The following is a 24,825-nucleotide window of genomic DNA, read 5'->3' as shown; positions in this document are numbered from 1 at the left end:
TCAAGATATAAGCAGGATTTAGCAAAGAAACCCGTGTCAGTTCTAACCTTCCCATCCAGAACAACGCTCTCTTCCACCGTCGGCCATCTAGTGGCTCAGCTGCTCCAATGCAAATCTCCATCACATGTTTCCCATCCAGTGAGTTTCGCACGCAGGCTCACTGCAAGGAATGACCTCAGCCTGTGAAACATTCCAGTGTCACTCATCTGCTGTGGCAAAATGCAAACCAGACCGTCTGTGTTGGAGGAAAAGGAACATCTCAAATCTCCTACGGGTCCTTGCAGCCACGTTTATGGGTGTGTAAAGGAGCAGACATGGCAGCACGCTCCTCTGACCCAGATAGACTTCATCTGCAGGGGTTTTTTTTGCTCAGTACTCAGTTATGTGGAATTAACATCCACGTTTTACCCATTTTGCATACCTATAAACAACTTTTGGTTATATCAGCAACCTTTATCTGCAACAAGAAGGCGCCATGGTCCTGCATTCCTGCAATAGAAGCAGGAAAGTAAAGCTGTATCAGCACGACACAACATAGCAAAGCTTTTCTTAGTGGAGTCCAAGCAGACAATAAACAGTCAGATTTGCTCAGCTGCGCACAGCATGGCATCAGGGCCCTCCTGAGCTTAATTCCTTCATTCCTGGGGATGTCTGTGAACTGATGGCAGTAATTTCTGCCCTAAACACCTCCAAGTGTGGCCTCAGGGGGGTGTGAAGCAACGAATCTCTCCCTCTGTTGCCATACAGAACATATTTGCTGCCTCTCCCAGCTCCTGGGGGCTCAGACAATGGCACACAATGGTACCGACTTCCTGCAGCACAGGCTGCCTCAAAGGTCAAAGCCTCCACCGGGATGGGCTGTTGGACACAAAATACTCCTGTAGCTGTTCAGATGACAGACAAACGGCATCTGACAACCACAATGGACTTCAGGGAATGCTGCGGTGCTCGTTTTCTTCATTCCACAGATATTTTCATGCTGTTTACAAAAGGGCCATCGCTGGAACCAGCTTCCAAATCCCAGGGATGAACTAAAAGCGAAGCCCTGAGACGTCTGCCTCCAACCTCATTGGAATTTCCCCCCTCATTTGCCTCTAGATCTTAGATCTACATACTTATAAAGTCTATCAGCCAGGAAATGTGTTCTGCCCTACGCTCAAAAGCCACGTAGCCAAAACCAAAGCAAAGCAAGAAGAGCCTTTTCCTCCAGGCTGAGCTCCATGTCCTGCAGTCAGTGAAATGCGATGGGGGTAAAGCAAAGTGCTCCCTGTCTCTGAATACACTTAGCTTGGTAACTCCAGATGGATCAGTCCAAGCCACAGAGCAGCACTGAGGCAGCATCACATCACTCCTAAGGACAGAAAGCATCGAAGCTGTTAAAAGTTTCACCATAAATACCCATTTATTTTACATTTATTATTATTCCTGGTTTACTTTAAGACTCCCAACATTGAGATGAGCATTTTCTGAGCTCACTTTAAAGCACCCCATGAGCTTTTCCTCAGCCTCAAGTGTTGTGTAGCACGATGGGTGCAAATCCCACACCGTGCAATAAAACACCCGACACCAATTTGGTATTAAAAACTCTATATTGTGTCAAATAAAACGAGAATCCCGCGTACAAATTCATACATGACAAAAATAAAACTTCTTTTTTTTTGTTTTCCTTTTGAATAACACTGTAAAAAAACACAAACAAAAGTGCTTGCTGCTGTTCTGATTTAGTAATCCTAGAAGCAACAGGCTCATAAAAGGCATTAGTAAACATGTATGTTGCATTGAAGGGATCATGTAAGGCACAGACATTACAGACATGGGATGGGGAGAACTGGGCCTGCACAGCTGCCAGCATCACTGCCTGAGACTGGAAGTAACCATTGCCACAAAGGAATCAGGACTGCTCCTAAACCCTGCTGCCCATCCCTGGCTTCTATCTATCAGTTTTAGATGGCATTGAATCCAACAAGGAGCAATTCAACAGAGCTGCAGTTCCACACAGGTGAACTGCAGTCCGAACAGCACAACTGCAGGCATGGAGTACTGAGCAGAGCTCTGACATTCCCACCCACCCCCATTAATCTTTCTGCTTTGCAACTGGTGATGATTACCAGCACAGCCTTACACTGGAAGGAAGAGAGAGACAGAAATCCCTTCCAATGCTGAGCTTGGCTACAAACACACCTTACACAAAGAAAATACCCTTAGAAGCACCAGGCACAGAAGTTCCAGTGGTATCTTACACAGTAAGGAGTGTAGGAAGAAGAAAAGGTCTGTGTGTTCATTATCTTCACTTTTTTGCTCCGGATCTTTTTAAACACCCATTCCAACAACTTGTTTCAGTTCTGCACTGCAAGGCCTTTTGGATTAACAGCAACTGACACGGAGGATCAACAATTAAGAGAAGCACTTGATTAATACCGCACTTAGTCTGCTAAGCTCTCAGCACTAAACAGAGACACGAGGCACTTCATTCTCTGAGCAAGGCCTTTAAACCCATCTGAGTCACCTCCGATCTTCTGTATCATTTAATAAACAACCCCGGACATCCATCTCTCCATGAGCTTTTTGTACTGTTAACAACAGCTCTGGATTTAAATCCTATAAGAAGCGTACATGGAAAATCATCCCCAAGGAGGAAGGATGTGCTGATGGTTGGCTGGGAATGCCCAGCAGTGCTGCTGCTGTGCCCCATTCACTGCTCCCTTCTGCTGATCCCAACTTTAAGGCAGCACTGAAGGACCTCACCAGCATTAAGGACAGCAGTTCTGGCCCCAGTGCCTCGCTTTCAGTCTTCTTTACAAAGCAGTTATCACAGATTAATCTGAAATGACTACGTTAGAGATTCCTACTCGATAATACTGTCTCCTTTAAGACAACCATATAAAACCGAATGTAAATAAATACGCCACTGCAACCATCACAGCTACGACTTCAACAAACAAGTCAGAAAATCCAAAGCTGCAGCTTCCAGCTCACCACAAACCTTCCAACAACGCCATCAATGCTAAAAGGAGGGATGATGCTACACATCCACGCGCTGCTGCCAACTTCGAGCTGCCAGAGGAACAATAATTGGCTGCTTCTGACTTGCTGAGGATCCCAAGCGACACACACTGCGAGCTCAATGCTCGGTCAGGTGAACTTTTTCCTTGCTAAGTCCTTTTCCATGAGAAACAAAGCACAAATCTCCCCTCACTGCCATCCGACCTCAACTAAATCCTCCTCTGGTGATGGGAACGCAGCAACATTTCGTTGTGCGAACAACTGAGAAACAGGATGAATTAAGTTGGGTAGAAATTCAGCATCTTGGTTTTTTTTACCTCTTAAAACAACTCAATGTAGCGACCAAAAAGTGCAGCATCAAAAACCTACCAGCATCTGTAACCAACATACGAGCAGTATTTTGAGAAACCGGTCTAAAAATGACAACAAACAGAAGTCAAATTGTTACCGTGTCTCAAGTTAAATATCCAGAACTAAGAGAAAATACCATTTGAAGCAAAAAGAATGGCTAAGGGTGATGTTCCCCCTCACAGAAGTCCCATCAGTCTTTAAACCTACTGCTGAAATGTTGTCATTCAACCGCTTTGGTTATGAGTGGCTGCTCCCATCTTTTCTCTTACAGAGCAGTTTGTTCTCTTCAAGTGACCGAATCCTTCTTCCTCCTGAACGGTGATTTCAATCTTTTCCAAACGCTGCTTTTAGGTTTGGATTTTTTTTCCATCGCCATCATTGCTTCTTTTTCTTTCCTGCGGATTTCTCTCACCAGAGCATGGAACACGTCGTCAATGTAATAACGATACGCAGCAGAAGTCTCAAAGAAAGGACAGTTGAATTCTCGCGCCAATGCAGAACCTTCTTCTTTGGAGACCTGCAAAACCCAAACTTGTTAAGAAAGCCACAACCAGGCAGGTTCTTCCTTTCTCTCTTCTTGTTCTGCTCGGCTCAGAGCTGTGTGTGCACCCTCCCCGTTCCAGAACTGCCCACCTCCACCGACGTCTGCATCTTTCTTTACAAACCCCCTTTTCTCTTTCATCCATCAAGCAACGTAACCACCCATAAGAGACTCATCAGATACAGCAGCTCTGGTCATTCAGAAAACAAGGAAAGCCTTTCAGAGCGTATTCCCTTCCCACAATATAACACTGGACTGCCTGACGAGAGCAGCCCTCAGCCCAGGATGGATGTTTGTCAGTTTGGAGGATTCCTTCCCCTGACCATTAAAGCTGTGCCCACTCCTCCTCTGCTCCACACCTCAGTGTGGGTTCCACCTCACTAACACTCCTGCCACAACACACGCTGATAAACCATCTCACTCCAGGCACACAAACACCTCTGCAGTTTGTTTTCCTCGTTGCTCTGAAGCTTTGCTTCAAACTGTTTCCCACAGACAAGAGTTACCATTCCCTTAAGCTGAAGCTCACTTTCCTTTCTGTGCATTCTTACCCCCGTTATTACACCTCCTTCCTTAGCAGACTCGCATCCTTTGGTCTGTAATATTCACAAGGGGTTTATGCAGTGCTGTACCCCCATTAACAGCATCTCTTTTCAGGAAATAAAGACAGGAAAAGCCTAAGAGCAACTGAAATTCAAAGCATCAACTGGAAGATTTCACTCCCATGGTAGTTATATGCATTTTGGCTATTCAGCACTCCAGCTTATTCATACCGCTCTCGTGTTCAACTTAATACAAAGTGACCCCCATTGAAATTAAGAACGTGATCTCTTCTATCACCGTGTTCTGAAGCAGGTGGGAGGGACTCTTTGGGAGCCACATACCTGCCTCAGCTGCGTCAGGTCCGATTTGTTCCCCACCAGAACCACGGGGGTGTCGTCGGTGCGTCGGACACGATAGATGAGCTGCTTGAACTCACGTACTTCGTGGAAGCTACGTCGGTCTGTGATGGAGTAGCAGATGATAAACCCCTCTCCAGCCCTCATGTATTGGTCCCTCATGGCCGTGAATTCTGCCTACAAACAGTGACACAAACACAACCATTGTCTGATTTGCTCAGAATTGAAGCCTCTCTCTCCTCATCCTGTTACACGCAGGACAAAACTCTACGGGATCAACACCACCTTTCCCTTGGTAAAGAAATAACATAAGGAAGTATTTTGTATCTGTAAAATGACCCAAGGGACGAAACCTCCCCTATGTAGACAGGCTGGGAGAGCTGGGGCTGCTCAGCATGGAGAGCTGAGAGCGGCCTTTCAGTTCCTAAAGAGGCTGTAATTAAGGAGGGGACGGACTCATTAGCAGAGCCTGATGTGAGGAGACTGAGGGAAACCATATCAAAATAAAGGAGATTTCAATTAGGTATAAGAAGGGAGTCAAACCAACCAAAGACTCTCAGCCAACACACATCACTTGCTGAGTGCAGGCAACGAGATGAGCTCTCCATTGCATTCGTGTGCTGTGTTAGCGGCACATGAAGTAGGAGTGCTGCCTGGGCTGCCTGAACACAGCAGGACAGCGATGCTGTGGGCACGTGGATGAATTAAGACAGCTCTAAAGGCTATTCAGAAGAACAGAAAGGCACATTGCTTTGGAGTTCTCTCTATCCCTGCCCGCTGCAGCCTCCCTTGCACTCAACGTTGCTCACCGACCTGTCCAGCTGTGTCCAGGATGTCCAGGTTGGCAGGTTCGTCATCGATGCGTATCCGTATCTTATAGGCATCCTCTGGATGCGCGGCACGTCGGGGAGAACAAAACGTGAACGTCATCGCAAACCTCATTCAACACCGACACACGCAAAGGGGAACAACGGTTCACAACGGGAGCCCGATGCGGTCACACCGCAGTGCTCTCCATTGGGAGCCGTCAGCCCGCACCGAGCAGCGCCTCAAAGCACCGGAGCTCAGCGGGCCGGGGGGGGCCGTTCTCACCGATGGTCGGGTCGTGGTCCTCGGGAAAGCGGTGGCTGATGAACTGCATCGTCATGGCTGCAAGAGAAACGGCCCTGAGCGCACAGCGCGGAGCTCCGCCCTCACGGCGAGGCGGGAACCGCCCGGCCCCGCGCCCCGCCCGGCCCGTCACGCACCGCTCTTCCCGACGCCGCCGGCGCCCAACATGACCAGTTTATACTCTCGGGGCTGCCCCGCTCCGCCCGGCCGGGCCCCGGCGTCCATCTCTCCTCAGCGCCGAGCGAACCGCCGCTCCTAAACGGGACGAAAGCAACGTGAGGCCCGGCAGCCCTTCGCGTGGCCCCGCCGCTCCGCTCCCCGCTCACCTCAGGCCGCTCCGTGACGCATCTCACGCCGCCGCCGCCGCAAGGCCCGGCACGGAGCTCGGCCGCCGACCCCAAAATGGCGGCGGGGCCGCGCCAGCGGGAGACCGCCCCGCACGGAGCCACGCCCCCTTCCATAAGCCCCTCCCCCTTCCCTAAGCCCCGCCCCGCCGCTTGATCACATGACCACGACCCTCCTTGGCCCCGCCCCCCGCTGACTTGATGGGAATTAAAGGCTCCGCTCACCAAAACGAGCAGCGAGGCGTTTTTATACATCATTTATACATTTATTTATAATGAAAGCATGGTTCTTAATTATTTACAAGACATAGGAAAAGTCAATGTTTGTACAAAGGTGTCAGCCACTCCCTGCACTGATAGGCCGGAGCCGTGGCTGCTGTTCCAGGAGCTGATGATGCTGTCCCACACCCCACGAGCTCTGCAGCACCCAGCCCTGCCATCAACGCCCACGTTGTGCTTCGTGTCCATAGAGATAAACGCACACCCTTCAGATAAAGCAATGCCTGCAGGCTCAGCTCTGTGCCAAACCAACCCGCTGCCTTTCTCTCTCTCTCTCTTCTTGTTTGAAACAGAACGGGTGGAATCAAAGTGAGTTATAAGAGATGTGGGAGAGAAGCTTGGAGAAGCCAAAGGAGAGGTCCCATAGGAGCTGCTGAGCTGCATGAAGGAGGCAGGGATCGCTGGAGGTGGGTGAGCAGCTGTGTGACAGCAGCTGGATGAACCCACAAAGGGCCAAACAGCCCCCAGCCCACCCCCATCCCTTGGCTGGAACCAGAAGTCGTGGGGTTAAACAAACCACATTGCAAAGAGAACACAAGGTGGAGTTACAACAGGAGGTGCCTTAAAGCAAAAAGCAAAATCATCAACTTCAAGCAATGCAATCCGATAGATCTCTCTGAACTATTGGATCCTGCTTTTCCCTTCCTCAGAAGTCCAAACATTGAGAACCCGCAGTCACCATGAATGGGACCGTGAGCACGGGCTGAAAGCAGGAGCACGAAATCAAATACAACACCAGATGGGTGGTAAGTCAGCATGGCTGACAGAGTTTCCTTATTTATGTTACCCTGGAAAAATGGGAAACAAGAGCGACAGGTTTCTCTCTTTCCAGAACCTCCCCCACGATGTAAAAGGACCGGCCCTGTCCAAACTCTATTTCAAAATGGTTTTCAGAGGTGATAAAATTCACTGCAGAAATAAAGAGTTGAAAACAAACCATAATGGAGCCCTTTCAAGGCAGAACACTGAACCTTTAGCTTCTGCAAATGTAAAAAACCAATGCATATCTGCCAAGTTCCTTGTTTGTAATATACATGCATTATTGCTAGAGGAAAAGAAATAATAATAAGAGATGAATGGAGACAGTTCTGTAGCTTTTAGGGTGCCATCCAAAATGGCATCTGTTGTTTGGCTCGCTGTTGGGAGGAAGGATACTGGTATCCTAAACTCCACCCCTGTGAAAAAGTACTTGCATTTTTATGGCCGCCGTGTTCCTCCTCTTCATCTGATGAATCTCCAGCATATGCCACCAATCCAAAGCCCTTCTCGGATGTTTTCATCTTCTTTGCTTGATGATCTAAGCAAGGGGAGGGGTGGAAGAACAGAACAATCCCCCCCCCGACCCCCCCAAGAAGGAAAAATAAAAATAGAGAGAGATAAAACGCCCCAAAACAAGTTAATTAAAAAATAAAAAGATGTTAATTGTAAATCGTTAGTTGGACACCATTTTGAGGTCACAAGGCCAATGGTCACCCAAGGTCGAAGGCCACACGAAACAGCAGCAGCAACAGCACATTGTGATCCATCAGAACCATGTAAGAGAACAGAGAAAGAAGAAAGAAACACACAAGAAAGGTCAAGTTAGCAAATGGGTCGAAGTGATGAAAATTGCACCGTTTTAGAGATCAATACGTAAAGAAAAAGTCGATTTTTTTTTGCTCAAAAGAAAGCTAGCAGAAGAACAATCTCTGGGATCAATACTGCAGAAAAACTAAGGTTAAATAAACTAATACGATGTACCTGCAGACCTGGTATGGAAGGCACTAAACTACCAGGAGAGTTAAAGTGATTCCATGTTTTACCAAGCTGCAAATACCCGATGTGTGACAGCCCTACGAGAGGATGAGATCTAATAACGCTTCTGTTTGCAGACGGGGTTGACAGAACTCGTGTCTGTAAATACACACCTGAACCATAACTGCCACTGATACTCCTCAGTGCTCCTAGAGATAGCTGTACATGATATAAAGCCACATAGATATCTGTTACAGAGCAACCCCATGAGGTTCTGCGCTGACTGTGGGTCAAAGCTCAGTCCTCCTGCCTTCATCACACCCTCATTGTTCACAGTTATTAATTAAAGCTTCATGAGAAGCACCGTGTGTATAGTCACGGTGATTTTAGAACAGAGCAATGACCTCCCTTTTACTGAATGCAGTGAAAGGGACACAAAAAAAACCATCACCAATCTAAATGAGCATTAAGACCAAGGCAAACTCAACTGACAAACGTGTTCTATTCGTTGCACTCACCATGGCTGCCTGGTAAAGACCCCACACCGTTCCTTTCTTCAGATTCTGATTTCATCCCAGAGACAGGAAAAGCTGGTGGAGGCATCAACTGCCTGTTCAAACAGACAGAAACCTTCGTTACCTTCTATGTATTCTTCAAGAGCAAGCAGAAAGATAACAGCAAACAAATTCCCAACGCAGTCCTTGCCATTAACTTTGAGTTGGGCTCATTGTGTTCTTTACAAACTCAGGACATGAGAACATACAAAGGTAACAGCAAATACAACATGTGGTTTGCTCCATACCTGTCCCTCTCTCTCTCCTTTCCTGAGGAACTTGCTGGCTTCGACCCGGCTCCATCGATTTCACTCTGACTGGAGAAGCCTGTACCTAAATTAGTCATATGAATGGGTCCATGCTATGAGCAGAAAAACACACGGCATTAGCAAATCTACAACTACAACACAAGCTACAGCTCCTTAATGATACTGATAGGAAACCCAACTTTTCAGAGTACATTGCCAACTACTAGGAGCAGCCACTAATCATCACTGGTAAACAAAATGCTTTTGGGGTTTTTTCCTTCCTAAAAATAAAGCATTCCTGAGCACCAACTGGAGAAGTCACCTCAGCACCAAGTCCCAGTACTGTGATGACAGCTGTTTAGATCGTGGATTGACTCATTACCTCCTCAATCAGCTAATTCTGAATGCTCTCAGAGTCCTCATGCCATGGTAAACTGGCATATATTAATATATAACATCTGACACTTAAACAGGACTTTATTTTCTCTAGGCCGTGCTTTTATTAATGGGTTCTGCCTATGAGCATTTGCAGAACCTCTATTTTCTCACACAGAAGTCTGATGAAAAGCTCAAAGTTATTTCACATAAACTCTGTAACTTTTGCTGCCTAAAATGAATACACAGAATCACTCTCTTAAAATTAAGCTTCTAGAAATCCTCCCAAGTGCTGCCTGCCAAGAAAGGGAAATGGGAAAGCTTGGATGTTATAAGCCTCCCTTGGATGGAGCTTATAACCCAACCCATGGATGTTGTTTCCCTCCCTCTAAAGAAGCCCATCCAAAAGACCCGCAATAAAGCAAAGAAGGAAAAAAAAAGCCCCAAATCTCACTTTCAACTAACCAGGCACACGCTGTTGCCATCTCTTTGACCTGAATGCACTGCTGCTCTTCATGGAAGAACGCAGGCATGGAAAGCAAGCTGTGAATGCATCAGGTAGCTCAGCCTGAGAGCAGTGCTGCAGCTCAAAGGAATGGAAGCGTGGTATCAATGTTTTGCAACCATCACTGCTGCCTGCCAAAGGGCCTGTCTGAATTTTCTCAAATAGACGGTGCTAATAACAACCATCCCTCTCCAGCCAAGTTTCATTTTGTTGAATGAAGTAAAATTGCTGATTTTATTCCACCTGATATCCCAGCAGTCCTGACTCCCTCTCATCGGGCAGCTCCTCGGTAAAGCGCCTCTTTTGGCCTTGGGGATGGGGTTGGACTTGTGGCTGTGTACCAGCTGGCAAGGTTGTTTTCACCGGGGCAGCAGCAGGAAGGAAAGGAGCACTCAGTGGACTCTGGTATGCAGAAATTAAAAACAAAGAAGGTAATGCCTCATATGGATATTACCAAGTTAATCCCATACTCAGTTTCATACAGAGGATCAGAAAACACAACCAGATTCCCTTTGCAGAACCTAAGAGGCGTAAAGGAAATGCAGAACTTAAAGACAAGTGCCTGAATTACAGAATGCTCCCAGCTCAAAGTAATCACTGTCTGTGGCTCAGACTCCCTGCACCCACAATGCCTACAGTAATGTCATGAATGGGTGATACCTCCCTGCAAGCACCCCCCATGTTAGCTGGGTATAGTATGAAAAAGAAAATGCAGCCTGAAACAGCCATGCAAAAAAAACAAGTGGCTTGGACAAAAGCATCAAAGCAACAAGCCCTGAAATTGCCTATGTATGCCCTAAAGGAAGCTTTCCATCTGGAAACAATTGAAGTATGTTATTGTTAGCAAAGAAATGGCTGAGGAAGTTGACAGCTATAAGGCAAATCCTTCAGCAGTACCTGTCCAGTGCTGGCTGGTGGCTGAACTTGAGATATTGGATACTGTGTTGGCACAGGTGGAACTCCTGCAGGTAGTGTTGTTAGGACTCCTGGTGCCATTGGCACTGCAGGTGGAACTATGCCTGGTACGCCATATGGAGGCTGAACTGGTTGCTGAGGAGGGGGAACGACAGGATAACCAGACTGATATCCATTGGAAGGGTAATAAGATGGCTGTGAAGGAACGCTGTTTATAGCAGCAGGCTGCGCAAAGCCTGGAAAGAGAGGAAGAGGAGAAAAGGGTCATTGTCAGTGCAGCCAAGAGCCACAAAAACACTGAATTAGTTTCTAAATATAAAGGAAACACAACTGCTTTTTAACACCAGGAGCAAAATACAAAGACTTTCACATGTAAAGGCATTCCTCCAAACTTAACTCCACAAAACACAACACCAAAGGTTTCGGTATCGCCAACGTTACCTGCTAAAGGTACAGCTGTAGTTATCTGATTCACAAATCGAGAGTATTCAGCGTGAACCTACAAAAGATGTTCAAAGGTGAGAATGTAAGCAGCCACTTCCTGCACTGCTCTCTTGCAGGCAAAGGGCAGCTAACTACTCATCCTCATAAAGCCATAAGGGGAACTTTGACTACAGATCACACTGTATTCAAAGGCTTAGCAAGAAACCAAACATGAAAACTGACAAAAAAACAGGAATTCAAAGCAAAACCTCTCAAAGTTCTGTATAACAAACCACTAATTCTGCTGGTCTGGGTCACAAATTGGTATAAAACACGGGAAAGCCTTTCACAGGATATACAGCACAACAAAGGAATTACTTTGTAAAACACTTAAAGCATCCAAAAGCTCCCAGACATATTTCAAACCATACTTTGTTAATATTTGTACTTGAAATGGGCTACAGAAAGGCTCACACTCAAAGGGCTTCAATCTTTTGAGTATTCTGTTGAATTCAAGTACAGAAAAAAGACTGAGAAATGAATTTTGCACATGTGAGAGATCATAAACATTCTTTTGGTGCCAAACATAACAATCTCCTGAATAGAAAGAGACTGCGTGTCTCTGGACGCTGTTTAAAGCTAAAGCAAAATAAGCTCTGAAACTTCTAAGAGCTACTCACAGTTTGCAATAGATTTTCACACAGCTTTTTAGCAGCTGCCAAACCTTCTGGCTTCGGGTGACTGAAAAGGAACAGAAAAATTCATAGGCACAAACATTTCAACTGACCCGGGGAGCTACTTTCACCAGCAACCTGCTGTCAAATGCTTAGACCTTAAGGAGCCTCATCATACCTGATGTAGATGTACATGGGTTCAAAAGCTTCTCTGCCTGATGCTGGTTCTATGCAACCTGAGCCTTTCCCACGAAGAAAGACTTTGGCACCTGTTTCAATCTGAATATGCTGCAAATAGGAGCAACTAGGCCCTTCCACCTTCTCCTTCACGTTAAATGTAGGTACAGCGTGTTCCAGACCAACAAATAATTTGTCCTGAACATAATGCATCTGTAAACATAAAAGGGAAAGCTTATTATTTCACTCTTACTATTGATCATTTCATTAGAGACCATAAATCAACTTTCTATGACAATCAGAACATTCAGTGTTGGATGGCACAGTGGGCCCTTTGCTTTCTTCTACATAGGACTGCTCTCTCCATCCCTTTTCTTCTAGGAGATCACTGTCACCTGAGTCCCACTCTTCAGACTCAGTCTGATTAGTCCTCCAGTTCTCACCACAGCTACGTAAGTGTTTATTCCTTTCATTAAATAGCACATGACACGCATACTTTGTGTTTAAAGTCACAAATCACTCAATGAATCACTCACCCCTGACTGGAATGGAGGTTTCTGACCGACTGCTGGAGACATCTGAGTGATGGGGGCAGGCTGGTGGTACACAGTCACTGTGGCTCCATTGAATGTTGGACTAGAACCTGTGGCAGCCTTCACTACTCCGTTAGTAATTATCTCTTTGATACGATTAACAGCTCCTAGTCGACAGGATATGAAATCCATTTATATTTCAGCAGTGGGAAGTTACTAACAGAGCCCCTACTGCTCCCCTCAGAATCATTTGTGCTGATGGGTCAGCCAGACAAACATTGATCTTCTTGGTAAACACAACAGATGCAGTTCACCATAAGAAATGCCCTCATGTCTGACTGCAAAGAAAACACCATTTCTAACCCTGCACAAAACTTACATCTGCATGAATGAGCAAGGTAAGAAAAACTGCTTGCTGGCTGTAGGAGGCAAGTACAAGTAGGCGGCTCTATGGTTAGCTTGGGAACACAAGCAAAATGTCTTTAGCTTCTGCATGGAGAAGGAACTTGCTTGTGAGAAACTGCTCTGATGCTGTTTCCTGATACGTATGATTTATTATCTCCCGCTATTAAGTATATGGCCACGGAACCAAAAGGGGTTAGTGGGCATCTCAGTGGTCAGCCACCCCCAGAAATATGAGCACCTCCCCATTAAACTGATGGCTGTTAACTTCCTTCTGTCTACTCCCTTCAAGATCCATAAACCTTACACTGAAGCATTGGTGCTCTTGCATTACACTTATCAACACAGATTACTTAAAGCACAAATCCTGATCAGTCACAACAAAACCCATCAGTACTACAGGACTGTCTGAACACTGCAAATAACAAGAATTAGAAGTGGAATGCTTAGCACACTTACTGTCAACCAGCTCCCTTGTCTGACCCTGGACATGAAGATACAAAGGGCGATCTCTAGGAAGAAAACATCAAACATCCCATGACATCAACAGAGTGAAAACCTCACCACTGAAAGACCCAATTACAAAGAAAGCAGAAAATACAAACCCAGGTCCCACTTTTGCTTTCTCCTCTGCAGTCATGAACCGCCCTCGAGTAGAGACAGCAGCTCCACTCAGTCGACTTATCTGCAGGCAATTAAGAAAGCAGAGAGAAGTTTAGCGATAACAAACAAAATGCACACACGGCTTTAAAGCAGTTGAAGTTGCTTTATAAAGAGACCAGAAAATGTTACTAAAGAGGTAAGAGAATGAATAGTGCTGCTAAAGAACACCAGCTGTGCTACCTTACCACATCACAGGATGTACTGTTAAACAAACCAACCAATCAAAAAACCAAACAAATCAAACCTAAACAAAGCTCCTTAGAAAACACTGCTTTTATGATAGAAAACTGCACACGCTTTGCTGCAAACTCTTTTAACCTCACAAAGAGGCACAGAAGACCTCGAGCTGCCGAGCCAAAGGAAGCAGATGTAACTCCTGAACGTACCTCATCCTGGGTCTGTCCCCTTGTCAAGAGGTTTCTGCACGTGAGGGGCACATCGTTGATTTCCACCTCTGCCACCACGAGATCATCTTTGCTTTTATTTGTGGCTGGGCCTTTCCCAAGAGCCTGCAGCTTCAAAAACAATCATTGCAAAGACCGGCCGGTGGTTGGAAAACTGAGATAAATTGAGTAATAAACAAACAGAGCCTACGGGGGGGGGAAGGGGTTAGCAGTCTTTTCAATATCCTGCTACATCTGTTGGACCCTCCAATTCATAAAACTATTCACTGAAAGTGCTTTAAAACCACTAGTTAATGATTTAACAGTGCACAACTTTAATCTACTCCTAAACCCATCTATGGGGTCTGGGGCTGCTCCTGCCCTATAACACCCATCTATGGGGGTCTGGGGCTGCTCCTGCCCTATAAAACCCATCTATGGGGGTCTGGGGCTGCTCCTGCCCTATAAAACCCATCTATGGGGGTCTGGGGCTACTCCTGCCCTATAAAACCCATCTATGGGGGTCTGGGGCTGCTCCTGCCCTATAACACCCATCTATGGGGGTCTGGGGCTGCTCCTGCCCTATAACACCCATCTATGGGGGTCTGGGGCTGCTCCTGCCCTATAAACATTATCAGGTTAATCTCAGGAAATTTTAATGTAGAAATTAGTAGTGCAGCCCTGGAAAAGGAGGAACAGACATAAAGATAAGCAACAACAACACTGTGCCAATGGAAACCACAGCGTTGTACACTTGGACTGCCATTCCTGACCAGTCCTGTACTGCCAAAGAAGAGCTCACTGCTCTTGCTCAGAAGGCAGCAAGAATTGCTTTCCATACACAGAGAGCAGAGACCCATGTCTGGTGACTGCAACACGAGGCACGTTTGCCACCCTTATGTATTACCTACCAATAACTCCAATGAGAAAACCACTGCTTGTTCTCAAACCACCTCAAACGTGGAGCTCTCAGAACACGCAGCAGTGCCACCCTATCGGTCTAAAAGCACCAATAACTCCCCCCGTTGCTTTCTTACACTCCGCCTTTCCCACGTATTCCTAAAAACCAGTTGATTCAACCCCAGATCGCCCCAATCCCCAGCCCGGGCCCGGCGCTCTCCTCGCCCCTCTCCCACCTTATCCGCCGTGTTGGGCGCCGGCTTCAGCTTCCCTTTGGCCATTAACATCGCGTTGATCTTCGCGGCTACAGCCGCGGCCGCATCCAGGGCTCCCGACGGAGCCGCGGAGCTCTCGGAGACCCCAACGGCGGTGCCGCCATCTCCGCCACCGGGGAAAGGCCGCCCGGGCAACGGAGCTGCGCCAGAGAGAAGGAAGGCGGGGGCCGGGCCGGGCTGATCCCATTTGCTGCGCCGCCTGCAATCGGAGAGCCTTCAATCCCCGCCCGCTGGAGGCCCGGCAGCCCGCCGCGCCGTTGAACCGCCGCCTCGAGGCCTCCCCGCCGCGGAGCCCGCAGCCCCCAGCCTCACCCGCCCGCGGTCCCAGCGTCGCGCTGCCCGCCGCCTCCCGCTGACATGGCTCCGGCCCGGCTCCACCGCCTCCGCGCGATACGCGGCGTCATTTCCGGCCAACGCACGGCGCCGCAACGGCTCTTCCGGCCGTTGCCATGACGACGACGCACGCTCGGCACCAAGGGATTAACGTCACGTCAAACGGATCAGGCCCGGCACGGACAGACGGGCAGGAAAGGCCGAGAACCGACAGCGGGCTAACGCTGAGGAGGAGCGGGGCGGAACCAGCGCCGTTACTGCCCAGGCGGACGCCCGCTTCAGGGCTACGAACGCGGCCTAGCCGTTCTCGGGCCCGGCCGAAGCGAGGAGAGCGGAGCGCAGGAGGACGGGCGGCAGCAGTGACGTCACCGGCAGCGGAAGGCGCATGCGCACCTCTCTCTCCCGGTAGAACACGGCTCCGCCTGGGGGGGGGGGGGCTGCGCATGCGCACTCCATCCTTCGTTTCCAGTCAGAACAGGTTTCCCGCCCTGCCCGGTTGATGGCTCCGTCCTCACAGCGCTCGGTTCCCCGCTTGCTGCTTCCCGACGTCTTTACGTTCTTTCTGGGTGTGAATAAACGCCCTCCATTCGTTTCGGGAGGGCCTCAGCTGTCGCCTGACCCTCTGGGCTGGACCATGGGGTTTTTCAGGAGACGCAATGACTGCCACGCAGATGGAGGTCTAATTAAAGGCTTTATTATTTCGCAGGCTTCTCAGTAACGGCTTACAGTTATGAGGCGTGCCCTCATCAACAGGACCAGGCCAAACCCTACGGAGGTCACAACCTGACCCTAAAACGCACAGAAAGGAAAACATGTCGTTCTATCCACCCTCAGAGGTAACCCTGACCATGGCCCTGACCATGGGGATTCCTGTTGGCTGCAGCTCCAGCCCGCGGCCCACGGACCGGTGCTGCCCAGCTGATAGAGTTCCATAATGTCATAATCTTACATCACAGAGGGACAGACTCCTCTACATCAGCGTTGGCTCAGGCCTAGTCCAGATCCTCCTGGCAGTCGCAGAGTTGCTCTCGCGTCCAGTTTTCTCTAGAGGACACAAGAAGTCTCTTGAACCTCAGAGAACGAAGGAGGAGAGAGTTATTCAGGGCAGAGGAGGGTATCGGAACAGGAGTGTTTCCTAGGAGACACCTTTTGTTCTTTAGCTTCGCTTGCTCACCTGAAGCAAGAGCATGGTCAGCCTGCTAGAGCTGATAGCTAACATTGAGCGCTGGAGCGAGACTGATGGTTGCAACACAGTCACGTTTCCCACATTAGAGCAGCTTTCCAGCCAAGGTAAGGCATTTGGGGCCACTCAGGAGATGTGTTTGCTCCTCAGCTGCAGACCTCTCCCAGCACTTTTAGTCCGAAGTCTATCCAGAACTGAGTCAGAGTCATGGACGAATCTATCCCAGGAGCCGTGGTAGATCACACTTGCCATCTCCTTGTTTAGAAATGAGCTAACAGGCCACGGACTTGCTGACTTAAAGCATTCTGTGTCTTCTCTTGCATTGCAGATGTCACTACCATTTGGAACAATGTGTTCCAGCGCGTTCAACGATTGCTCCTGCTGGCAAAGGTGGGACTGCACCCTACACCTCCCCTTGCCCAATGGCTGCAGTAGTCCACATAGCCCTGGGCCAGCAAGTGCCCTTGCTCTTCCATGTTCAGACGTGTCACAAATGTGCCAAAGACCACTTTCTTCAATCACCAGAATTATTAAAATAGTTGAAAATACGGTACCTATTCCAAATAATACAGATAATCCAAAAGTATTCAGAATTTGCTTCTGTTCCGTGCTCCCAGAGCAGAGAGCAAAAAACACAGCTGGGGATGCTTGGAGAGCAAAGGAAAGGGAAAGAACGTGTCCCGAGTACGTGGTCTTTTCCAGCTCCCCCATCTCAGTGTTCTGCATTACAAGTGGGCAAGTCATGGGACACCCTTTTGCAAGCTGCCACAAGTCCTCACTCTGTCCTTCTCCTTTTTGTTCCAGCCTCAAACTGTCAGCATAATAGGACTGGGAACATTTTGTATACAAAAATGGCAAGCTCTTGAGGATGGCGAGACGGTCACCTTTCAGAGGCCGCTGTTTTCACTGTCCCAGGCTGTTGCACAGATTCGTGACTTCAAATACCCCTTTATAGACCTGCCTGGTAAGAAGACTAAGGGAAAGAAATGCTCAAACACACTTGCTCATTTATCCCAATGAGCAGCCTTTGGTAGTTAAGATAGCACTCTAGCAGTGCACTTAAACCAGAAGCTCCTGGTGCATTATCTGAATCTGCTCAGCTGTCGTGCGAGTCGGTCACCTTGTTCTTCTTTTCCAGATGACACTGAGATAATAGTGATAAGCTTTGAGACCATGCACATGCAGCCGCCCTATTCTCAGCAAACAGTGCAGGGCTGTCTATGGGAGACCATGCAGTATTTCTACCACATTCTAACAAATGGAGAAGATGCAGACTTCACACTGCAGGGCATTGGCACTCTTGCTATCCGAGGGCAGCAAGTGGAAATGACATTTTGTGAAGACTTTTTACAGCAACTCAACAAGTCTACACATGTGGCAGAGAAGCTTTTCAATGTAAGTGCTTTGTTTTTCCTGTGCTTCTTACAGCAGGTTTGAAGTCCTGTACAAAGCCAGGGAGCCAAGCTCTGCTGTCAGCTGTGAGCTGCCAGGCCACTGGAGCCAGGCATGCAGCAGTGAAAGCTGACGCTCTGTTCTTTCTGGTATTTGCTTGAGCTCAAAGGTGCTGGGAATGAACACGGTCTTATTTTCACTTGGCAAGGCAGAGCCCTGGAAAAGAGGAAAAAAGGCCAAAGTAGTGGCAGGGCCAGTGATGTTTGATGATGAAAGCAGCAGCCAGAAACTCAGGCTCGTAACAAGCCTTCCATTGTGTTTGCTCCATTGCCTTGTCCAGTGGTAAACAAGTGGTCAGTCTCCTGGCTGAGCTGCTAACTGCCGCCCTTGCAATAAGGCTGGCAACTCTCCTGACCCTAAGAGAATATACACCACGCAGCTTGCTTTGGCAAGAGGCTGAGACGCTTGTCAAGACGTTTGCTGAGAGGCAGTGAATTCTCAGCCATGTATAAAGGCCTTTGTGAGCGCTGAGATTCTTGGAGTCACATCAGGTGTTTCTGTCACTTGCAGAAAAGATGGGTCATCTCAGATGAAGAAACTGCTTTCATGCCGAGCCACCTTGGCCATGTCCACGTGTTGCCACAGTGAGTATATTTGTTCTTGCAGAGCTTGTCTGGACAAGTTTGAATGTGCTCAGCTCACCTTTGGTTGCGCTCTTTCAAACTGCTGTTTGGCAGTTCATTCTTTCCTTGCTTTTGCTAAGCTTGGACTTAAAGCATCCTCAGTTCCTGACTGTGCTCTGCATTTTACCATTCCTCCAATCAGAGGGAACCGGTTTGCTCTGCAGAGACATTTAGATCACGCTCCTAATGTTTCCTCTGCTTCTTTTCTGCACTTGAGACTTACAAAACATTGAAGTCAGATCCTAATATTGCTGTTGTTTTCAACCCAGCATGGAAGGCATCTCTTTGAATGTGGAACAAAAGTAGACGTATGCATGTCCTCTGCCCGCGGTGTTTCCATGTTTGTTGTGAAAGTCACATCAGTCTCAGTACCTCTGAAATGCCTTCTTGTGTCAAGATGATACGGGAAGAGCAGGGCAGAATAAAACCCAAACCTCTCTTCAAGGAGGGGCTGCTGAGCTGTCCCTGAGGTCAGCACCGCTCACTGTCATGGTTTAGGGTGCACAATTAGTCTTTACTGGCGCTGACCTGGCAAAGGAGCCCTTCTCACAGAGTGGTGCCTTCTTCCTATTTCCAGGTTTGAGATCAAGGAGGTACCTCAACTTGCTACAAAGCCACTACCGGAGAAAAAGCTACTTGAAAGAAAAGGTAATTTTAATGACTGATCCTTGAGAGAGGTTTGTGCCTCTCCCTGTAGTCATTCCTAGCAGGTGCTTAAGACCCCATGGTACAATGAGATGCCTGGGGCAGCAGAAGCACTCTGTATGCCTCTGTCTGCATGTTTTCCACTTGTGTTCTATGCCCCACAGTACATCTCTTCCACTTGAAGAGTTTGTTTCTTTGTGCTGGAGAGAGTAAAACTTCTAGGAAATCCAGCTCTGGGAATTACAAACTCTGTCTTGAGTTCTGGTAGAGCTGGGGATTGGAATACCTCCTGAAATAAGAGTGCTGCTATGCCGATCTGTGCCTCCAGTCTGAGAGCCTTTCTCCTTTTTTGTTCACAGAGTCTCTTCACTGCAAGCTACTCAGACTACGAAGGACCGTTTCTCTAAGCGTATTATTCTCAGATGAGATAAGCGAAGAAGAGGAGCATTCTGAAAGGTGATTCTCGTCAAGGATTTGAGTATAGTGATCTGCTGCTCTTGTGCCTGTGTGATAGTGACACTGATGCTGCTCTTTTAGCATGTGGCATTCCAGTCAACCCAACCCAAGGAGGCAGAGCAGGGTCTTTCTGTGTGCTTCTTCATACTTCCTTTAGTTCCTGAAAAGCCTCTTCTTTGATGATGCTGAGCACAAGAACAGGCTTTGTGGCTCTAGCCCATCTTTTCTGCCTTTGGCAATGCTCCCCAGTAACTACCCCTTTTCCTTCACCAAGTAATGCAGTATTTGAGACTTCATTGCAGTTCTCATTGTGGGGGCCAGGGTGGGGAGACACCAGCATCTCCTGTCACTGCACAAGGTGCAGTTCCTCACTCCATCAAGAGGGACAAAGAGCTGTGTGTCCTGAGCTTTCTCATTTCCTTGGTGGCACATCTGAGCATTACAGCTCAGTGCTGTTATCCCCCGTCTGCTGATGGGAAGACAGTTGGGTGAAGAGACCTCATCCTGCTGAGGATGAGGACAGAACTGGGTGGAGAAGAAACTCCTCCTGCACTCACACCGACTCACCTTGGTCTGTTTGATGTTTTTTTAGCCCTCTCCCACAGATGCCAGGCACAGAAGAAAGGCAGGACAGAGAAACACCCACCTTTCCAGTGGCTGCTTCTCATCCTGAAGAAGATCTAGATAACCTGTCAGCTTGGATCCAGGAGAGGAAGCAATTCACTTATCAGCTAGAAAGCCTTAGAGACATTGAGAAATGGCTGAGAAATAAATCTTCCATGACCAGTCTGGAAGAAAGAGTCTGGAAAAACATAAAGAAACGCAGAGCAGAAAGAAGGGCTGAAAAGTTAGCTGCGACTGATAACCTGGCCGTAAGTAGATATTGTGTTACTTGGGATCACTGTGCTGCATCTTCTGTGGTCCTGCTGCAGCTGCAGCATCTCTTGCTTAATCAGTAGAGTGATGCTGCTCTATCCCAGCCACTCTCCTGGCATGGTGATTCTGCGCAACGGGAATGTCAGGGTATTTTCCAATTCCCTTTCAGGACACAACACCAGAAAGCAGCCAGCCTCAGAAGGACATTCCCCCTCCTTGCATTCCGTACCCCGAGGCTCTCATCACACTGCATAACCTCCTGCGCAAACGGAAGACAACACTGGTGAACATCTTCAAGAAAGCTGGCATGGAGGGCAGAGATATCAAGAAAGCAGACTTCATTAAAATCATCAAGCAGGTATGGAGGGCTCAGGAGCAACCACAACTCCACCTTCTCTTCCTGTGAGCCAACCCAGAGTCTTTATCTGCATGTTCACACAGCACAGCTCATGCTGACCCTCACAAGATCACATTCAGGTCTATTAGGGATTAGCACTTCAGACACTTTCTGATGGTCTGGCCCATGACAGAACATGTTCTTGATACCCAGAGGGCTGGGAAGTTTAGCACAGTAAAAGCTGAGAGCTCAGCAGTTGGCAACCCTGCCTGTGGCAGAGCAGTTGGAATTCAGTGATCCCTGAGGTCCTTTCCAACTCAAAGCATTCTATGATTTAGAGGCAGCAGAAGAGCAGTCCATTTGTCAGTGTTTGGTAAGCCCACATAAAGCTCACCTGATGGCCTCCTGCTCCGGGGACAGCCGTGTTTGTTGTTTTATTGACCACACTGTCATTTTCTGTTTTGGTTGTCAGACAAACATTTCCATCAGTGAAGAGGAACTGGAGGATGTGATCATCTTTCTGGCTGCCCCTAATCGTGGGAAATACACGACCATGGAAAAGCTGATGGAATGTCAAAACGAGTGGCTGGAAATGAAGAAAAAAGAATCCAAAGAGACCAAAGGGGGTAAGAGGAGAACACTGGGCTGGGAAACTCTCTGTATCTTTTCAGACTATGGGATGTTTCCATGAGATGTATCTGTTGGGCGCTCCAATGCATAAAATGCCAAAGTCCTTTGCCTTGTAAGCATTGGTCAGCCCTGATGTTTCCTTGTTACTGTCTAACACGGTTTCTCTGGGCTTTCTTGTTTTTTTTTGGGGGGGGCCTTTTGAACTCTTCCAGGTGCACAGACTCAGCCCCTTAAAGACACATGCAGAACTGCCACATCTTCACCTTCTGCTGAGGGCAGAGCCAAAGGGATGGAGCCTACCGAGCCCGAAGTAAAGTTAACACCCTTAGAAGCTACCCCAGGCCACAGTGAGCTGGGACAAGGTCATCAAACTGACCGTGAAATGAAAGACACATCGGGAGATGGGACAGAAAAAGCTATCGAGAGACAAGAGATGGAGAAGGTACTGTGCATGTGGCAACTCTTTTGAGATTAATCCCTGCCTGGAGCTTCTCTGAAGAGAATGGAGCAACTCCAGCGCCATGCTGAATGCTAATCAGAGCCTTTCTTTTGTTTACAGGACCGGGGCACCCCAATCAAATGGACAGAAACATCTCAGCTGGGGAGATCTGGGAAGCGAGCTGTTGAAGAGCACTGCTTCCCAGTAACTACAAGCAATGACATGGGTGCACTGGTCAACCAATACCGCGGTAAAGCGGCTGTGGGTTACCTGAATTCCTCCAAGCTGTGCAGAGAACATGACATTCATCTCAATGAGTCAGCTCTGCAGAAAGGTACTGCAACCCCCGGGGCCTGAGATGAATCTGACAAGCTGATCTCTTCCTCGGCCCAGAAACATGACCAATGTTTGGGGAAGGGAGCTGCTTCTGGGGAATACTTGATGTCCTTGAAGGACTGGTTAGGATCGGCAATCCCATCAGCATAGAGTGCTCCAGATCAATCAGGGCCAGGTTCAGCTAAGAGCACAAATGATGAAGCAAGCTCACGGCAGTGGTGCAGGGAAGGCAAAGCTGAGAAGTCAGGCCCCTGTCTGGTTCAGCAGGTCCATGGCCAGGCAAAGCCATGGCTGTGGCTGAGTTGAGGTCTCAGCTGAAATTCGGCTCCTGATTCCAGGGTAGAGAGCTCAGGCAGAAGCCCCACACAAAGCTGCTTAGGTCCACTGAGGCCTCTCAGCGCATGCAGGGCCATCATCCACCATCATCCTTCCTCCCTTACGTAGTAGCTATAACCACTCCAGGGCAGCATCACAAATGTAAAGCAGAAGTGAATGGGATTGGATGTGCTTTGCCAACAGGCCTGCTGCACCCAGGAGACAAAGTCATCAGAAAAGGACGACGTCTAATGAAGATCAGGCAGCCTGGAGGATACTACAACATAGGACTTCCTCAAGCTCGTGTGCCCTCACCTCCGAGCACACCCAAGTCATCAAAAAGTACAGCTGGAAACCTGGGCAAAGAGGAGTTTAGCCAATACGAGTAAGAGCGGTCATATTACCCAGAAGTTTATGTTCACAAAACAGGCTTCATTCTTTCTTATTCTCATTTTCTTTTTTCTTTTTTTCTTTCCAGTTCTCTTCAGGGGAATCAGAAAGAAAAGAACATGGGATCAAGCAACAGGTTCTGGCCAGGTCACCTTCTGGACAAGATGCGTCTCTGCATTCCAGAAGAGAAGACCAACAGGGCACACCCCTTGTTCAGCTGTGTTCGCGTGACCCGGCCTGTATACGGCATCATGTAAAACCACAACCAGCACCAGCCAGTCCATGAGACACTGTCTGTGTCCACCAGAGATGTAGCATCCAAGACTCATTCCACCTGAAGGTCTTGTAGCAGCACAAGATGCCTGCAGAACGTTCCAGTTCATCATCAGCTCAAAAGATCGGAGCTGTTCTAAAGAAGAAAGCATAGAGAACACCCTGAGCTGGAATGGACCTACAAGAGTCATCTAGTCCAACACCTCAAACCCAAATAAACAACATTATTCATCCTATTCTCAGGACTACTTGCATTCTATGAATGGAGAAACAGACAATAGAGATAAGCAACAACCACAGTGTTGTACGCTTGGACTGCCATTCCTGACCAATGCTGTGCTCCCAGAGGAGCACCTTCACGTTCAGAAAGCTGCAAGAAGTGCTTTCCATACACAGAGAGCAGACAACCATGCCTGGTGACTGCAACACGGGGCACGTTTGCCACTCTTATGTATTACCTACCAATAACTCCAATGAGAAAACCACTGCTTGTTTTCTGTTCCCATTAGATATGGAGGTCGGCTGCCCTGTCTGTGTCAGGGGGCTGGAGCTGGCTGATCTCTGAGGTCCCTTTCAACCCAAGCCATTATTACCAGGAAGGTAATGCAAAGGCTGAGCTCATGGCACACTAAATGTGACAAGCTCCCGTCTCTTCCCATGCTCAGAAGCATGAGCAATGTACGGGGTGAGGAGCTGCAGATGGAGATTGCTTGCAGCCCATAGAGTGCCATGGCAGGATCAGCACTCCCATCAGTGATCTATGGCTGAGAGAGGAAAGAGTGCGTATTACTGCCATATCAGTAATACAGCAGTAATATGGTAAGAAATACAACAAAACAAGGCAAAACCAGGCAGAAAAAGAACAACAAAATGGGAGAAGCCTCAGATCTGTGGGCTTCAGAATGACCTGAAAGTCATTCATTATCCACGGGAAGGCCTTTATAGCCTGTTGGAGCCTGCAGCTCTCTGCTGAATGCTTTAATATCGCACACTGGGGAACTCGGTACTTATTTTTAAGTCTTTCTGCTGAAAGAACCCGATTTCTTGGCTTTTCCATCTCTGGTAAACGTGAATAAAACCAACGCCATTCAGGCACAAATTGGCGGGAAACGACAGCCCCCCCCTACCCCCGCCGCCATGTTTTTTTTTTTTGCACACGGCACGAAGAGCCGCGTGCCGGGCCTTTTGAATTGCCCTCTCACTTTTGCGCACGGCCCTTCAGCCGCGCTCTGGCGCCGTCTGAAGTTAC

General features: G+C 48.1%; 3 protein-coding genes and 1 non-coding gene across 9 annotated transcripts; 1 reads left to right on the top strand and 3 right to left on the bottom strand.

The window, feature by feature from the left end:
* Positions 1–1,573: 1,573 nt before the first annotated feature.
* On the bottom strand, positions 1,574–6,368 carry RIT1 (Ras like without CAAX 1). 2 transcript variants are annotated; one of them, XM_072358752.1, is made up of 6 exons: positions 6,231–6,368; positions 6,042–6,159; positions 5,887–5,943; positions 5,608–5,681; positions 4,780–4,971; positions 1,574–3,871 (listed from the first exon to the last, which is right to left on the bottom strand). In XM_072358752.1, exons 2-6 carry the CDS (start codon positions 6,127–6,129, stop codon positions 3,641–3,643), a joined length of 642 nt encoding a protein of 213 aa, XP_072214853.1. In that variant the 5' UTR covers positions 6,130–6,159; positions 6,231–6,368; the 3' UTR covers positions 1,574–3,640. The 2 variants fall into 2 exon arrangements, with proteins under 2 accessions (XP_072214853.1, XP_072214854.1); XM_072358753.1 differs by lacking the exon at positions 6,231–6,368 and having other exon boundaries at positions 6,042–6,222.
* Positions 6,369–6,502: 134 nt separating this feature from the next.
* KHDC4 (KH domain containing 4, pre-mRNA splicing factor) lies at positions 6,503–15,831 on the bottom strand. Of its 4 annotated transcripts, none has more exons than XR_011905930.1 (14): positions 15,601–15,831; positions 15,250–15,487; positions 14,117–14,245; positions 13,673–13,752; positions 13,527–13,579; positions 12,669–12,832; positions 12,134–12,345; positions 11,962–12,022; positions 11,300–11,357; positions 10,841–11,094; positions 10,187–10,345; positions 9,064–9,148; positions 8,780–8,871; positions 6,503–7,824 (listed from the first exon to the last, which is right to left on the bottom strand). XR_011905930.1 is itself a non-coding variant. In XM_072358694.1 (14 exons), the coding sequence occupies exons 1-14, from the start codon at positions 15,690–15,692 to the stop codon at positions 7,625–7,627; spliced, it is 1,905 nt and encodes a 634-aa protein (XP_072214795.1). In that variant the 5' UTR covers positions 15,693–15,831; the 3' UTR covers positions 6,503–7,624. The 4 variants fall into 4 exon arrangements, 3 of the variants coding, with proteins under 3 accessions (XP_072214795.1, XP_072214796.1, XP_072214797.1); XM_072358694.1 differs by having other exon boundaries at positions 9,064–9,176; XM_072358695.1 differs by having other exon boundaries at positions 9,064–9,176; positions 14,117–14,239.
* Positions 12,441–12,569, bottom strand: LOC140263710 (small Cajal body-specific RNA 4). The gene has a single exon (XR_011905940.1).
* On the top strand, positions 15,771–24,792 carry EFCAB12 (EF-hand calcium binding domain 12). Of its 2 annotated transcripts, XM_072358697.1 has the most exons (15): positions 15,771–16,026; positions 16,328–16,457; positions 17,133–17,194; positions 17,609–17,768; positions 17,943–18,199; positions 18,767–18,840; positions 19,457–19,527; positions 19,884–19,980; positions 20,573–20,852; positions 21,026–21,214; positions 21,666–21,819; positions 22,036–22,265; positions 22,383–22,596; positions 23,118–23,298; positions 23,392–24,792. In XM_072358697.1, exons 5-15 carry the CDS (start codon positions 17,978–17,980, stop codon positions 23,558–23,560), a joined length of 1,881 nt encoding a protein of 626 aa, XP_072214798.1. In that variant the 5' UTR covers positions 15,771–16,026; positions 16,328–16,457; positions 17,133–17,194; positions 17,609–17,768; positions 17,943–17,977; the 3' UTR covers positions 23,561–24,792. The 2 variants fall into 2 exon arrangements, with proteins under 2 accessions (XP_072214798.1, XP_072214799.1); XM_072358698.1 differs by lacking the exons at positions 15,771–16,026; positions 16,328–16,457 and adding an exon at positions 16,589–16,911 and having other exon boundaries at positions 23,392–24,148.
* The last annotated feature ends 33 nt before the right edge of the window (positions 24,793–24,825 follow it).

The sequence above is a fragment of the Excalfactoria chinensis genome, chromosome 32 (assembly GCF_039878825.1).
Source record: "Excalfactoria chinensis isolate bCotChi1 chromosome 32, bCotChi1.hap2, whole genome shotgun sequence".
NCBI classification, from domain to species: Eukaryota; Metazoa; Chordata; class Aves; order Galliformes; family Phasianidae; genus Excalfactoria; species Excalfactoria chinensis.
The sequence above is the reverse complement of the archived record's forward strand: the minus strand, read 5'-3'. Positions and strand labels throughout refer to the sequence as shown.